General features: G+C 49.0%; 2 protein-coding genes across 3 annotated transcripts; both read left to right on the top strand.

The window, feature by feature from the left end:
* Positions 1 to 3124: 3124 nt before the first annotated feature.
* LOC150050271 (progonadoliberin-2) lies at positions 3125 to 3626 on the top strand. Its single transcript, XM_090352698.1, is given in 2 exon segments — positions 3125 to 3327; positions 3440 to 3626. Coding segments are annotated over 2 exon segments (390 nt in total).
* An 836-nt stretch (positions 3627 to 4462) lies between these two features.
* On the top strand, positions 4463 to 6221 carry Mrps26 (mitochondrial ribosomal protein S26). Of its 2 annotated transcripts, XM_090352071.1 has the most exons (4): positions 4463 to 4703; positions 4789 to 4935; positions 5046 to 5169; positions 5680 to 6221. In XM_090352071.1, exons 1-4 carry the CDS (start codon positions 4489 to 4491, stop codon positions 5812 to 5814), a joined length of 621 nt encoding a protein of 206 aa, XP_090208197.1. In that variant the 5' UTR covers positions 4463 to 4488; the 3' UTR covers positions 5815 to 6221. The 2 variants fall into 2 exon arrangements, with proteins under 2 accessions (XP_090208197.1, XP_090208196.1); XM_090352070.1 differs by having other exon boundaries at positions 4789 to 5169.
* The last annotated feature ends 6435 nt before the right edge of the window (positions 6222 to 12656 follow it).

Below are 12656 nucleotides of genomic sequence, written 5' to 3'. Positions count from 1 at the left end.
TTGTCTGGGTGGGGCAGCTGTAAGTATGGCTGGGACTCTAGGCTACTTTTGTCCTTGTTGACGCTGTTGTCGCTACTGTCCCAGCTCTCAGCTCTGGACATTCCCCGGGACTTTGTTCTCTTTCCCACCCCATCTTTGGTCTAGTGATCCCAGTGAGCCTTGCTCTGTGGGGATAATGACCAAAGTTGTGCTGAATTTTCCTGAGGACAGGGGTCCAGATTGGCTCAGTTGTGGGGCAGGAGCCAATCTGACCTGTCCAGTCACTGGTGCTTTGTTCCAAAGCCATCTGGATTGTCATTCTTCCCAGAACATTTCATGCCAGCTAACCCTCCAAATGGCTCCAGCCCACACTGCAGCCCAGATCTCCTGCAGCTCCTCCACTTGCCCTCCATTATGTTTCTTGGTAGGGAATCCAGCTATGCCATTCTACTTCCAAACTCCAGCTCAGTCATCTTCATCCTCAGCCCTAGGCCACTGCTGAGAGTCTGTGCCCATCTGTCACCAACAACACCCAAGTATATTCTAGCCCTCTGCTTTCCCACTGGTTACAAGCTACTTCTAGCTGCGGTGATTAGACTTGAGATTAGTAAGGGCTTCATGGCCAACAAATGGCTTTCCTGTTGTGCTGAGAAGAACATAGGGTAAATTCCAGAATCAGCCTGGGAGGAACACCAGACATTTCTGAAACGCTAAATGTATTTCCCAAAGAATAAGATTAGAGTTTTCCATGGAAAACCTGTTATCCTGCTTTGGGTTTCTCCAGAGGGCAAGAGGGACGTACAGAATAAAGGCACCCCATTCTTTCTAAATAAGTGTGTCAAGGTCATTAAAACATTCTGTCAATCCAAAGCAGAACATAGCTAGTTGACTCTACTAGAGTTGTTTTCACTAAACAACAATACAGATATTTTCCTAAAAATTGTCTAGTTACCTAGGAGCTGATGGCACACTCCTGGTATCCTGGCTCCTCAGAAGGTAAAGATTGAGAAGACTGAGGAAATTCCAGCAAAAGTCTGAGAGGCTCTTTCAACGAATAGCAGAACTTCGTAGCATAAGCCAGTCATTCCAGCCAAGAGGGAAATGTAAGTAGGAGGATCACAGTCTAGGCATGAGAAGACTATCTAAAAAGTAGCTAGAAAGTCCAAAAAGCCAGAAAGGGGGTGTAGCTCAAATGGTAGAACCAAGCTGAACAAGCACAAGAACTTGTGCTTGAGGAGGAATGGAGTTAGACTCAGAAGCCCCAGCCTTAGGAAAGACAGCCTCACTCCCCTTGGAAGAGCTGTGGATGAAGTGACCCTTCAGGAGCTATTGGACCCTAGCCAGACAACTCTAAGATTTATTGATCAGGTGGCTCCACCCCCACTACTGTCAAAAAAAACTTAATTAAAATTATCCCTTTATTAAAGTCTTCAGATTTCCCAAAACAGGGTAATTGGTCGTACTTTCCTCAGTCATTTCAGATTCCTGATAAATCAGTTTGGAAAATCACAGCAGTGCCCATCCCACCCTCGCCATTATTGTCACAGGATTTGATGCATCTGTTTGTCCAGTGGCTCCAGTCAACACAGCACCAAGATTGACCCCGCCCTTGTATCTGCTGGTCTGTTCAAATGCGGAGATTAGCTATTAACCCTATAGACAGGCCTCCAACCCCTAGACATTTATGCTGGCAATGGAAAGCTGAGCTGCTGACACAGGCTAGGGGTTGAGAGCCCTTTCCTACAGCTCACACTGTCCACATCTATGAATGGTGAGCACAAGATGAGAAATTAGAACAAAATTTCCCCCAAGGAGATGCAGGTCTCTCGACTGGGCCCCCCAATAGGGAGGGAAGGAAGCCACCCTTGGTGGGTACTACCCCACCAGCCTGCCTCTAGTGGCAGGCTATGGACTGACTCAACCTCGGTGACGGGACAATCTTATAGGTGGGAGCCCTTGGGGCAAGTAATCACCCACAGACCTCTACAAGCTGTTGGGTGCCCATTCATGGGCCCCTACTTTCCTACTGGTCAGAGCTTTGAGTGGGGTTCACTACCCAGATCTAGGCCTCAGTGTCCTTTTTGTGTCAGGGAGGGCTTCACAGGCTACAAGGGCAGGAGCTTGAGGATGCATCCACAAAAGTGGGAAGATGAGACGAGGACATGAACCATCCTGGAACGGGAGTCCTATGACTTCAGTAAACCAAGAAGTCACAAACAGGGTTAAAAGAGAAGCAGTTTTATTCAGGTACCAAACAAATGGGAATACAGGTTCATTTAGATTGAACCAGTATTCCACCAAAGGCAGGCAGGCTTGAGACTCAGAACAAGAAGCCATGAGCATGTGCAGCTTAGTCTTTGGGAATGTAAGTGAGATCGAAGCAAGTATGGCACAGATCAGAGTAATCCTGATTTTATAAATCCTTTGCAGTGTTCTACTCAGGAGGCAGTACTAAATGGCTGCCGTGTTTCAAACATTGCAAAGTGTTGTTGAATTCCAGAAAATCATTCCTCTTGGATTCAGTTTCCAATGTATTGGATCATAAATCCTAGAGTTGTCTGGCTAGGGTCCTGCAGCATCTGAAGGAGTCATCCATAGCTCCCTAGGCTCTCCTTCCTAAGGTTAGGGCTTCTGAGTCTTAACTCAATTCCTCCTTTCTTCTCTCCCAAGCCTTGCTCCACTCCCCTTCCACTCTACCCTTCGCTAGCCACCCTTGCCTGGGAAGAGCAAGAGACTGAAACACTTTTCCCACCCCCACCACATTCTTTCTACATCCCCAGCAATCATAGATGAGAGATGGAGGCCTCAGAGAAAGAGCAGAATCTGCCATCTTAGTTTTCTAACACCAGTGGTCCAAATGTCTCTGCTGCTGCCCCTCTCCAGTTCCCTTTCTGGAACTGCCTGAAAGAAAGAAGGAAATGTCTGAAGCCCCAGTTGGCATGGTTGGGAAGCCATGTGTAGTGCTCTGGGAAGTGGCTGGTGGTCTGGAGCATCCTCCCCTGGCACAGGCCATGATCTTTCAGAGTTTTGATGACTGGAGCCTGAGGTGAAGAGCACAATAGCAGCAAGGGAACACTTAGGGAACATTAAAGGTGCCAATTGGCTAGGCTGACCCTTGGAGAAGGGGAAGAGGTTATACGTGAAAATGTCAGCATCCTCAGTGCTGTCCACTGTCCTTGAGAGCAGCCCTACCATTGCCAGCTCAAGGCTATACCTCCTGCTGCTGCTGCTGACTGTCCATGCTGGACCTTCAAAGGCACACCATTAGCCCTATGGCTGGTACCCCAGAGGAAAGTGAGCTTCCAGCTCATCCCAGGACCCCCGGAGTGTCCCGAGGCCCGTAGGTGGGTGATGGGTCTCCCTCACCTGACAGGGAGGAAACACCCAACAGGTGAGGGGATGAGGGGACAGGCTGCAGCCACTGTTCCCTTCTGAGAAAATGTCTCCGGTCCTGCAACAGCCCACCCCAGAGTATCCACGGCCTCCCAAGTGACTCTGGCATTTTCTAAGGACCTTATGCCTTGGGAGGGCGGACCATGGCCCAGTGGCCCCTCTACAGGAAGCAGCACTTGGTGTATAACCTATTGGTAAGTGCGGTGAAACCCCAGCATTCAAGCCCAGCCTCTGGTCACCAGCAGCCATCCTGACTGGGGCCTGGGGAGAGAAGAACAACCAATGGGGTGCCTCTGTCCCCTCCCCCTTCCAGTTCTCTATTCATTAGTGGAGTAGGATGTAATGGCACTCCCTAAGGAGGAGTGGCAGCTTCGGGCCCTTTCTGGGGGACTCAAGTGTCAAAGTGGGCAGCCCCCTGCCCTCCAGTGAGTGGCAGCCGGCGATCAGGGAGCCAGGTGGTTACTGACATGTGCACTCCACAACTCGACTACTGCGCTCCCCACGGCCATAGCGGAGGAGAGTTGTGGGGAAGTGGTTCATTACTAACTTGGAAATTGCTCATTACTAATGGAGAAAGTGTAAACTCCGACGAGGCCTAGAGACCTACCGGTCCTACCCAGTCGCCTGTTTGAAGTGGCTGGATTGTTTAGGGTAAACAGACGGCCTCCCTACAATGGGAGAGCCCCACGTGGGGTCCTCAAGCGACTGTGGGAGGAGGCAGGCGGGACGACAGAAGGATCCGGGAGGGACCCATGTGCCCAGTCACTCGATCGCCCCTCTCCGCAGAACGCAGCCCGAGCGCCGCGTCCCGCCGCCTTTCAATAAAAAGTATGAGGTTCCAAGTTACTCAAGTTATTCGTCCCCTCCCTTGTCCAGTCCGAGCCCCCGGGAGAGGGAGAGGCGCTGGCCGGGGGCGGGATAACCCTTCTGCGCAGGCCCGGCGGGGAGCGCCGGGCAGGTGCAGGGGCGGGGAAGGAGGAAAATACCGATCACCGATTGGGTAGCCTTGTGGTAGCTCCGCCCACAATGGGCGTGTCATAGAAGGACGGAACTGAGGGCTGCAGATCCCAGGATGCTTTGCGGCCGCTTCCGGACCGGTCGTGAACGGTCGCGGGGATGCTACGCTCGCTGGGCGCCGTGTGCGCCCGGCCTCCATGCCGGCCTCCGGCCCTGCTGCTGCTGCCGCCAACGCGCGGCCGCAAGACCCGGGATGACCCGCCTGCCAAGTCCAAGGTAGGGCGCGTGAAGACGCCGCCCGCGGTGGATCCGGCGGAGTTGTTCGTAGTGACGGAGCGTTACCGGCATTACCGCCAGACCGTACGCGCCCTCAGGTGTGTGTGCGCGGTGGCCGGCGCGCCCTCGGGGAAGCGTTGGGGCGGGCGGCAGGGTGCCGACTGGAAGCGCGTCCCCGCCCAGGCAGGAATTCGCGTGGGAGGTGCGGACGAAGCTACAGGAGTCCCGAACCGGGGTCGAGGCAGAGCGCAAGGTGCGAGAGGAAGTCGCCGAGCACCAGAGGCTGATGGCATGGAACCGGGCGGAGAACCAGCGGCTGCACGAACTGCGGTGCGTGTGGCTCGGGGCGGGACCGGAGGGACCGAGCCAGGGCGGGCCATCTGGGCCTGGGGAGGGAGAAGCCCCGCTCAGCCTCGACCCCCTCCAACTCGCTCTTGCAGGATTGAGAGACTGCGGCGCGAGGCGCTGGAAGAGGAGCAGCGGCAGGCCGAGGAGCAGGCCCGCCGAGCCCTGGAGTTGCAGGCCCAGATACAGCGCAAGGAGCAAGAAGTGCTGCAGCTGCAGGTGAGGTGGAACGCTTGCGGGAGTGGGGAGAGGAAGGAAAGCCGAGTGCCTGCAAGTGCAGATGAGGAGAGGGCTGGGCTGGGTTTGACCTTGAGCATGATAAAACCATTGTACCAGGCCAGGATTGACATGTGAAACCTGAAAGCAGGGGAGTAATCCTACAGTAGTAGGTGGAATTTAGATTAAGAGAGAGAGAGAAGGACAAGTTTGAGAGGGGTCTAGAGGAGACCAGGAAGAGGTAAGGGACTGAGTCCACCACTGGGGACAGAAGGTTGACACAGCTAGTGCTTGAGGTTCTGGCTGAGGTGCCCTGTGGATGATGGTGTAAGAAAAGTATATGGCAAGGACACCTGTAATTATTCTAGAAGGTCAGTGGGATTCTAAAAGAGGTCCTAGACTCTCGGTACCTTCTTCCTCAAGAGACTTCAGGAGCCTTTTCCTCCAGCAGGCTGTGCCTGGCAAACAGTTTGTGCAGGGCTCACATGCATCTGGCCTTTTCTCTCCCTGTAGGAAGAGGCAAAAAGGTTCATCACCCGGGAGAACCTGGAGGCACGTATAGAAGAAGCACTGAACTCCCCCAAGAGCTACAACTGGGCTGTCACCCAAGATGGGAAGGTAGTCAGGTCCCAGAACAGAGACTCCTAGGGGCCTAGAAGCGAGTGTGTGGGGGTGTGTGTGTGTGAAACGGAGGGCCAAGTTTTGCTCTGGAGCAAAAAAGTGTGTGTGTGTGTGTGTGTGTGTGTGTGTGTGAATGGGAAATGGAGGGCCAAGTTTTGCTCTGGAGCAAAGAAGTTCCTATGAGAAAGGTTCAACTTTTACTGAGCAGTCCTCGCCCTCTGGTCTCAAGTTCATCACTTGGTCAGAAACTCCCAGGACCACAGTATCCTATTCTGCCCTGTGTACAGCCTCAAGACAGTACTAACTCTAGAGTGGTTTCTGTCTCATGGCAGCATCACCTCACATAGGCAGGCCATCCCTGAGTGTCATGAGATAACATGAATTACTTGTGACCTGATGTCTGCTTTTGTAAATAAAGGTTTATTGGAAACAGCCTTGCTTGTCCATTGGCCACATTTACACTGGAACAGTGACAGAGATGAACAGTTTCAACAAAGTCTGGATGACTTGAGGCTTTAGAATACTAGCTCCAGGGGGTCTGGGAGTTTGGCCTAGTGGTAGAGTGCTTGCCTAGCATGCACAAAGACCCGGGTTGATTCCTTGGTACCACATACATAGAAGAAAAAAAAAAAGCTGGAAATGGTGCTGAGGCTCAAGTGGTAGAGCTCTAGCCTTGAGAAAGCCCAAGGACAGTGCTCAGGCTCTGAGCTCAAGCACAGGAGGGGCAAAAAAAGAATACTAGCTCCAATGGGGATATATTGCCCAGTCATCTACAGAAGCTAACCAGTGACCCAAAGCCCACTGTTCAGTCCTGGCCTTTGCTGGCCAGGGTCTGGTATGTCCAAGAAAACAAGGGAGACTCCCATTTCTCCTGATAGTTCTCTACTTGCACCTTCAATGATGTACATCCACCCGGTGCTCCTAGCATTCTTGGACCACCCACCAAATGGTACTGCTTGGGGAAGCTTGGTTGGCTAAGGCTTAATGAGGTCAGGGTAGCTTGGCAAATCTTTTCAGAATGCCCGGCCCTGCATGGAGATGTGACTCCTAGTATTTATTCCCATCTGCTGATGTTGGTACAGATCCTCCTAAAAACCAGGCTTCAACAACAGCCCGTAGCATTATGGTGTCAATAGGCAGTTGGTTAAGCCTTTCAGGGTTTGACTCAAGCCCACCCTGTCTGTCCTGCTGCTAGTGGTGCGCAGGTAAACTCAGGTGTACTTGTATTGTGTCCCATGGTAGAAAACCTGATCTCCAGCAGAGCCCTGGACTGTTTATATGTATTTTGTTATTTTGTGGGTCATGGGGCTTGAACTCAGCCTGGGCACTGTCGCTGAGCTCTTCAGATCAAGGCTACTGCCCTACACTCGAGCCAAGCACCACTTCCCATTTTCTAGAGGTTAATTGGTGATAATAGTCTCAGGTCCTTCAAAGGCCTCATATCTAAAATATATCAACAGCTCAAAAAATTGAATCACTCCAAAACTAATCTCCAAAGAAACAACCATCCCATTAAAAGATGGGCCTAAGAGAGTCTTCTCTGAAGAAGAAATAAGCATGGCCTATAGACACATGAAGAAATGCTCAACATGTCTGGCCATAAAAGAAATGCAAATCTAAGATTCCACCTCACTCCAGTCAGAATGGCCAGGATCAAGAAATCTAATAACAGATGCTGGAGGGGATGTGGCCAGGAGGGATCACTACTACACTGTTGGTGGGAGTGCAAACTCGTTCAACCACTATGGAAAGCAGTATGGCAGTTCCTCAAAAGACTAAACAGGGCTCCCCTATGACCCAGCAATTCCACTACTTGGCATTTACCCAATCATCCAGAAACAAGGACATACTAAATCCATTGGCACAACGATGTTCATTGCAGCACTATTTACCATAGCAAAGATATGGAACCAACCCAGATGCCCCTCAGTTGATGAGTGGATCAACAAGATGTGGTATTTGTACACAATGGAATTCTATGCTGCTGTTAGAAAGAATGACATTGCCCCACTTGTAAGGAAATGGAAAGACTTAGAAAAAATCATATCAAGTGAAGTAAGCCAGACTCAAAGGAACATAGGCTCAATGGTTTCTCTCATTTGTCATAATCAGTAGAAACCTTGGGCTCTCCTAGCAGAGATTTACAGTAGAACAAAACCTAGATACTTAAGGCCATATAGTATGATGCTAAATAAAAGGACCTCCAAGATATAGAAACAAAAGCCATATAATGAGTGACAGTTGTCTTTAATGTACTATGTTATCTCTCATCTCTTGCTGTCCCTTGGTTATTTCATATTATTACAGTATTTCATCAGGTTATCTGATGTATTGTATATATGGGTATTTGGCTATTTGAAGTCGGATAGGGAAGGGAGGAAAACAAGATGAGGGGTGGGGGTAGAGGGAGGGAAATGGGGACCAAGACATGAGAAAGGGTATCAATGTATGTGAAGTAACGCACCTTCTATCTGGTGAATATAATGTAACCCTTTTATTAATTACAATAAAAAATATATGAAAAAAACATAAAAAATTTTTTAAAAAAGTCTCAGGTCCTTTTGTGCCAGTGCTGACTTTGAACCATGATCCTCAGATCTCAGCCTCCTGAGTAGCTAGGTTTATAGGCATGAGCCACTGCCCCGGCTTGGACTGTTCATTTGATGGGTGTGGCTTTGGGCCAAAAACACCAGAAGTGCTAATGATCCTTGCCTCTACCATCAATAGAATGCATCGCCAGCCCTGCATTACTGCTTTCGACTTACTAATTAGGAAGGAAAAATGTCCAAGCTTGACAGTTCCAGAATTACCCTTGTTTCATGGGCTTAATTTCCCGTGTCCTCTGAGCAGGCATAAACATATTCATGAGGTGACAAGGGTCAGAGTTGCCAGAACCATACTTGGCTGCAGGCTGGACTACCTAGGAAATCTCTTATTCAAAGTAGTGGATTTGGCTGGGCACTGGTGGTTCACACCTGTAATCCTAGCTGCTCAGGAATCTGAGACCTAAAGATTGGGATTTGAAGTCAGCCCAGGCATGAAAATCCATGAGACTCTTACCTCCAATTCACCACCTGAAGTGGAGCTGAGGCTTAAATTGATAGAGCGCTATCCTTGAGGGGGAAAAAAAGGTAATAGATTTGGGGGCCTCCCAGTAAACACATTTGGAACTGAACACCCATATATAAGTGCCTCCCCAAGAACTGAGGAGAAGCCGGGCTCAGTGGCTCACGCCTGTAACCCTAACTACTCAGGAGGCTGAGATCTGAGGGTCAGCTCAAAGCCAGCCCAATCACTAAAGCCTGTGTGACTCATCACCAGTTAGCCACCAGAAAACGGGAAGTGGTGCCGTGGCTCTAGGGGTAGGCTGGTTAGACTTGAGCCGAAGAGCTCAGGGACACGTCCAGAGTTCAAGTCCCACAACCGATAAAAAAAATGAGGAGGGTGACTCATGTACGGAGAAGAGGTGGTGTTTCACTTGGAAGGGAATATGCTGTCCCCAGGAACTACTGAGGGGACAGTTTTTCCCTAGGATGCTCAGTGTCTCTGCAAAATAGCTCAGTTGCTCCTCAGACTGGATGTGAAGGTTTTGTGCTGCTGCCAGGTGAAGACAAAGTATTTGTAGTGGTCTAAGTGGAGAAGAGAGGGATGCACTTGCCAGGTTAACAGGTAAGGTGCTGTTCTGTCAGGGAGACGCCATGAGGCCTGATTGAACAAAACTAAAGTCATTCCTGTTGGGAGCCGAGTGCAGGGTCAGGCTGGCCCATGAATCTGCATCACTAACTAGGATAACCACACAAACGAGCTGTCATGTATGAACGCCATGCCTAACTTTGAGCTATATCGTCAGTGTTGTGAATCACTTTCTTCTGAGACTTGATTATCATTGGGTACGAATGTGTTATTGCTTTATCAGTCTCTGCTGAGACCGATAGTGAGAGTAAACACGTGGATCTCCTCCGCCCTGCCCACCTTTATGCTGATAGGCTCCTGCGCCCTACATCAGCTGAATGGACTTCCTCAATAAACGAGCTCCTGCCTTGACGGGTCTCCCTGACCCGTCTGATTGTCCTCTGGCGAGGGAGGGCTGGGTGCGGATGGTCAGTTGGCCCTCTCTTTTCTTGGGTCTCCTGATGGGGAATGTTATCTCTATCCTTCCTGCAGGTCGGGAGGGACCAAGGACTAAAAACTCCGACAATTCCCCATATTTTTCTGGTCTACTCCAATTTTTTTGCATAGAACACAGTCAAAAGAATCTCATAGCCAGATGTAGTGACTCACATCACATCTGTAATCCTAGCTACTCAGAGGCTGGGATCTGTGGATTACATTTCAAAGCCAGTCTGGACACAGTTAACCACCAGAAGTGACACTGTATCTTTAGGAGTGGGGTGGTAACCTTGAGCTGAAGAGCTCAGGAATATGCCCAGGCCCAGTCCAAGTCCCATGACCGACTAAAAATAAAAAATAATCTCATAATCCCAGAAATATTGAATAGTTCCCTCAGAATTCACAAGTTGAAAACAGATAGGAAACTTACTTTACCACTGAAGTAATTCTAGCATGGAGAGTCAAGCTTCGAATTATTTTTCCTTCTGAAGTAAGTCCAAAGCAGTGTTATAACCCCCATATCCTGAGACAGGCCAAGTAATGGTGCTGGAATTTCCCTGGAGAGTTCCCTGGCAATTAGATCCTCATCACAGGCAAGTACCATAAAGAAATGTCACGCCCAGCTCCAGTGGCTCACACCTGTAATCCTAGCTACTCAGGAGGCTGAGATCTGAGGATCACATTTCAAAGACAGCCCGAGCACTAAAATCCATAAGTCTCTTATCTCCAGTTAACCACCAGAAAACCAGAAATGGTGCTGTAGCTCAAGGGGAAGGGTGGTAGCTTTGAGCTGAAAAGCTCAAGGATAGTGCCTAGGCCCAGAGTTCAAGTCACATGACAGGCTTTGGGGAGGTGGGGGAGAAAGAAATGTGAAGCTTAATATGTCAAAGAACAGAATACAGCCTGTGCCAACTTCGGAGTTCAATTTATAACACCTTGAGGTCAAGAATTTGAGGAGCTTGGTGCTAAATGACTCATGCCTATAATCCTAGGTACTCAAGAAACTAAAATCCAGAAGATCATAGTTCAAGGGGCAGCATGAGCATTAATGCAATTTGAGAGTCCATCTTCAAAATAACCAGCAAACAAGCAGGACTGGATGCAGAACTCAAGTGGTAGGCCTACAGCCAAGCAAGCAAGCTCAGCAAAGACAAGGCCATAAGTTCAAAGCTGGTACTAGCCAAAAAGATAATTCATAATAAGAATTCCAGGAAAGTGACATGAAATCAAAGGTAAGTGGTGTACTACATGCCATGCCTATAGTCCCAGACAGATGAAGGAAAGACACATTGTATTTCAGTGTTCACAGCCAACTTGGGCTACAAAGCTAGATTATGGTTCCTCTTGAGAAAAAAGAAAACCAGAGGTGCACAAACCCCACTCTCAACCAGCACTGCACAGTGGCCTAGCAGCCAGATCTCCACTCATCACCCCCAAATGGCTGAGAATTTTCTGTTACTGGGTAAAAACTAGCTTGTAAAAGGTTCTAGGGAAGTAATGTAGTGTAGTTTATACTTTGCATTTTATCACTTGCGTCACAGCTCCACTTCCAACTTTTTAGTGGTTAATTGAAAAGTGCTTAAGAGGGCCGGAAGTTTGGCTTAATGGTAGAGTGCTTGCCTAGCATTCACAAAGACCCAGGTTCAATTCCTCAGTTCCACAAACATAGAAAAAGCCAGAAGTGGTGCTGTGGCTCAAGTGGTAGAGCTCTAGCTTTGAAAGCCCAAGGATAGCGCTGAGGCTGACTTCAAGCCCCAAGATTTGCAAAAAAAAAAAAAGCTTCAGAGACTTTCCTGATTTGACTTTCATATCCAATCCTCAGATCTCAGCCTCCTGAGTAGAAGGGAGTACAGCCATGACCCACCTGCACCCAGCTAATTTTGTGAGGAGGAGGGAACTGAAGTTTGAACTCAGGGCTTCTTACTCTCAATTTGATTTTTTGCTCAAGGTTGGCACAACTCTACTTCCACTTCCAGATTTTGCTGGTTAATTGGAAATAGTGTCTCGTGGATGTTTTGTGTGTCTATGCTGTTTTTTTTTCTTTCTTTCTTTCTTTCTTTTTTTCTTTCTTTCTTTCTTTATTTATTTATTTATTTTGCCAGTCCTGGGGCTTGAACTCAGGGCCTTGGACACTTTTTGCTCAAGGCTAGTGCTCTGCCACTTGAGCCACAGTGCCACGTTCAGCTTTTTTTTTTTTTTTTTTGCCAGTCCTGGGCTTGAGCTCAAGGGCTTGAACACTGTCCTTGGACTTTCTCAAGGCTAGCACTCTACCACTTGAGCCTCAGCACCACTTCTGTTTTTTTGCTATGTATGTGGGGGTACCAAGAATCGAACCCAGGTCTTCGTGCATGCTAGACAAGCACTCTACCACTAGGCCAAACTCTCTGCCCCCACTTTCAACTTTTTCTGTATATGTGGTACCGAGGAATTGAATGCTAGGCAAGCATTCTACCAATAGGTCACATTCCTGGCGCCCTATGCTAGTTTTGAACCCTGATCCTTGGATCTCAGCCTCCTGAATAAGCTGGGATTACAGCCACCAGCACTTGGCCATTTTTAATTTTTTTTTCCAGTCCTGAGGCTTGAACTCAGGGCCTGAGCACTATCTTTGGGCTTTTTCCTCAAGGCTAGTGCTCTGCCACTTGAGCCACAGCACCACTTCCAGCTTTTCTCCATGTATGTGGTACAGAGGAATCCAACACAGGTCTTTGTGCATACTAAGCAAGTACTCTACTACTAGGCCAAACTCTTTGCCCAAT

This window comes from Megascapheus bottae, chromosome 18 (assembly GCF_031878675.1).
Source record: "Megascapheus bottae isolate mThoBot1 chromosome 18, mThoBot2.hap1, whole genome shotgun sequence".
Lineage (NCBI taxonomy): Eukaryota > Metazoa > Chordata > Mammalia > Rodentia > Geomyidae > Megascapheus > Megascapheus bottae.
This window is presented reverse-complemented; position numbering and strand designations above follow the sequence as displayed.

Excerpts from the sequence above, each read along its gene's own strand:
- Mrps26 (XM_090352070.1), top strand. The coding sequence starts at position 4,489 with ATGCTACGCTCGCTGGGCGCCGTGTGCGCCCGGCCTCCATGCCGGCCT. Across the intron at positions 4,704-4,788 it reads CAGACCGTACGCGCCCTCAG|GCAGGAATTCGCGTGGGAGG; the intron begins GTGTGTGTGCGC and ends GTCCCCGCCCAG. Across the intron at positions 5,170-5,679 it reads AAGAAGTGCTGCAGCTGCAG|GAAGAGGCAAAAAGGTTCAT; the intron begins GTGAGGTGGAAC and ends CTCTCCCTGTAG.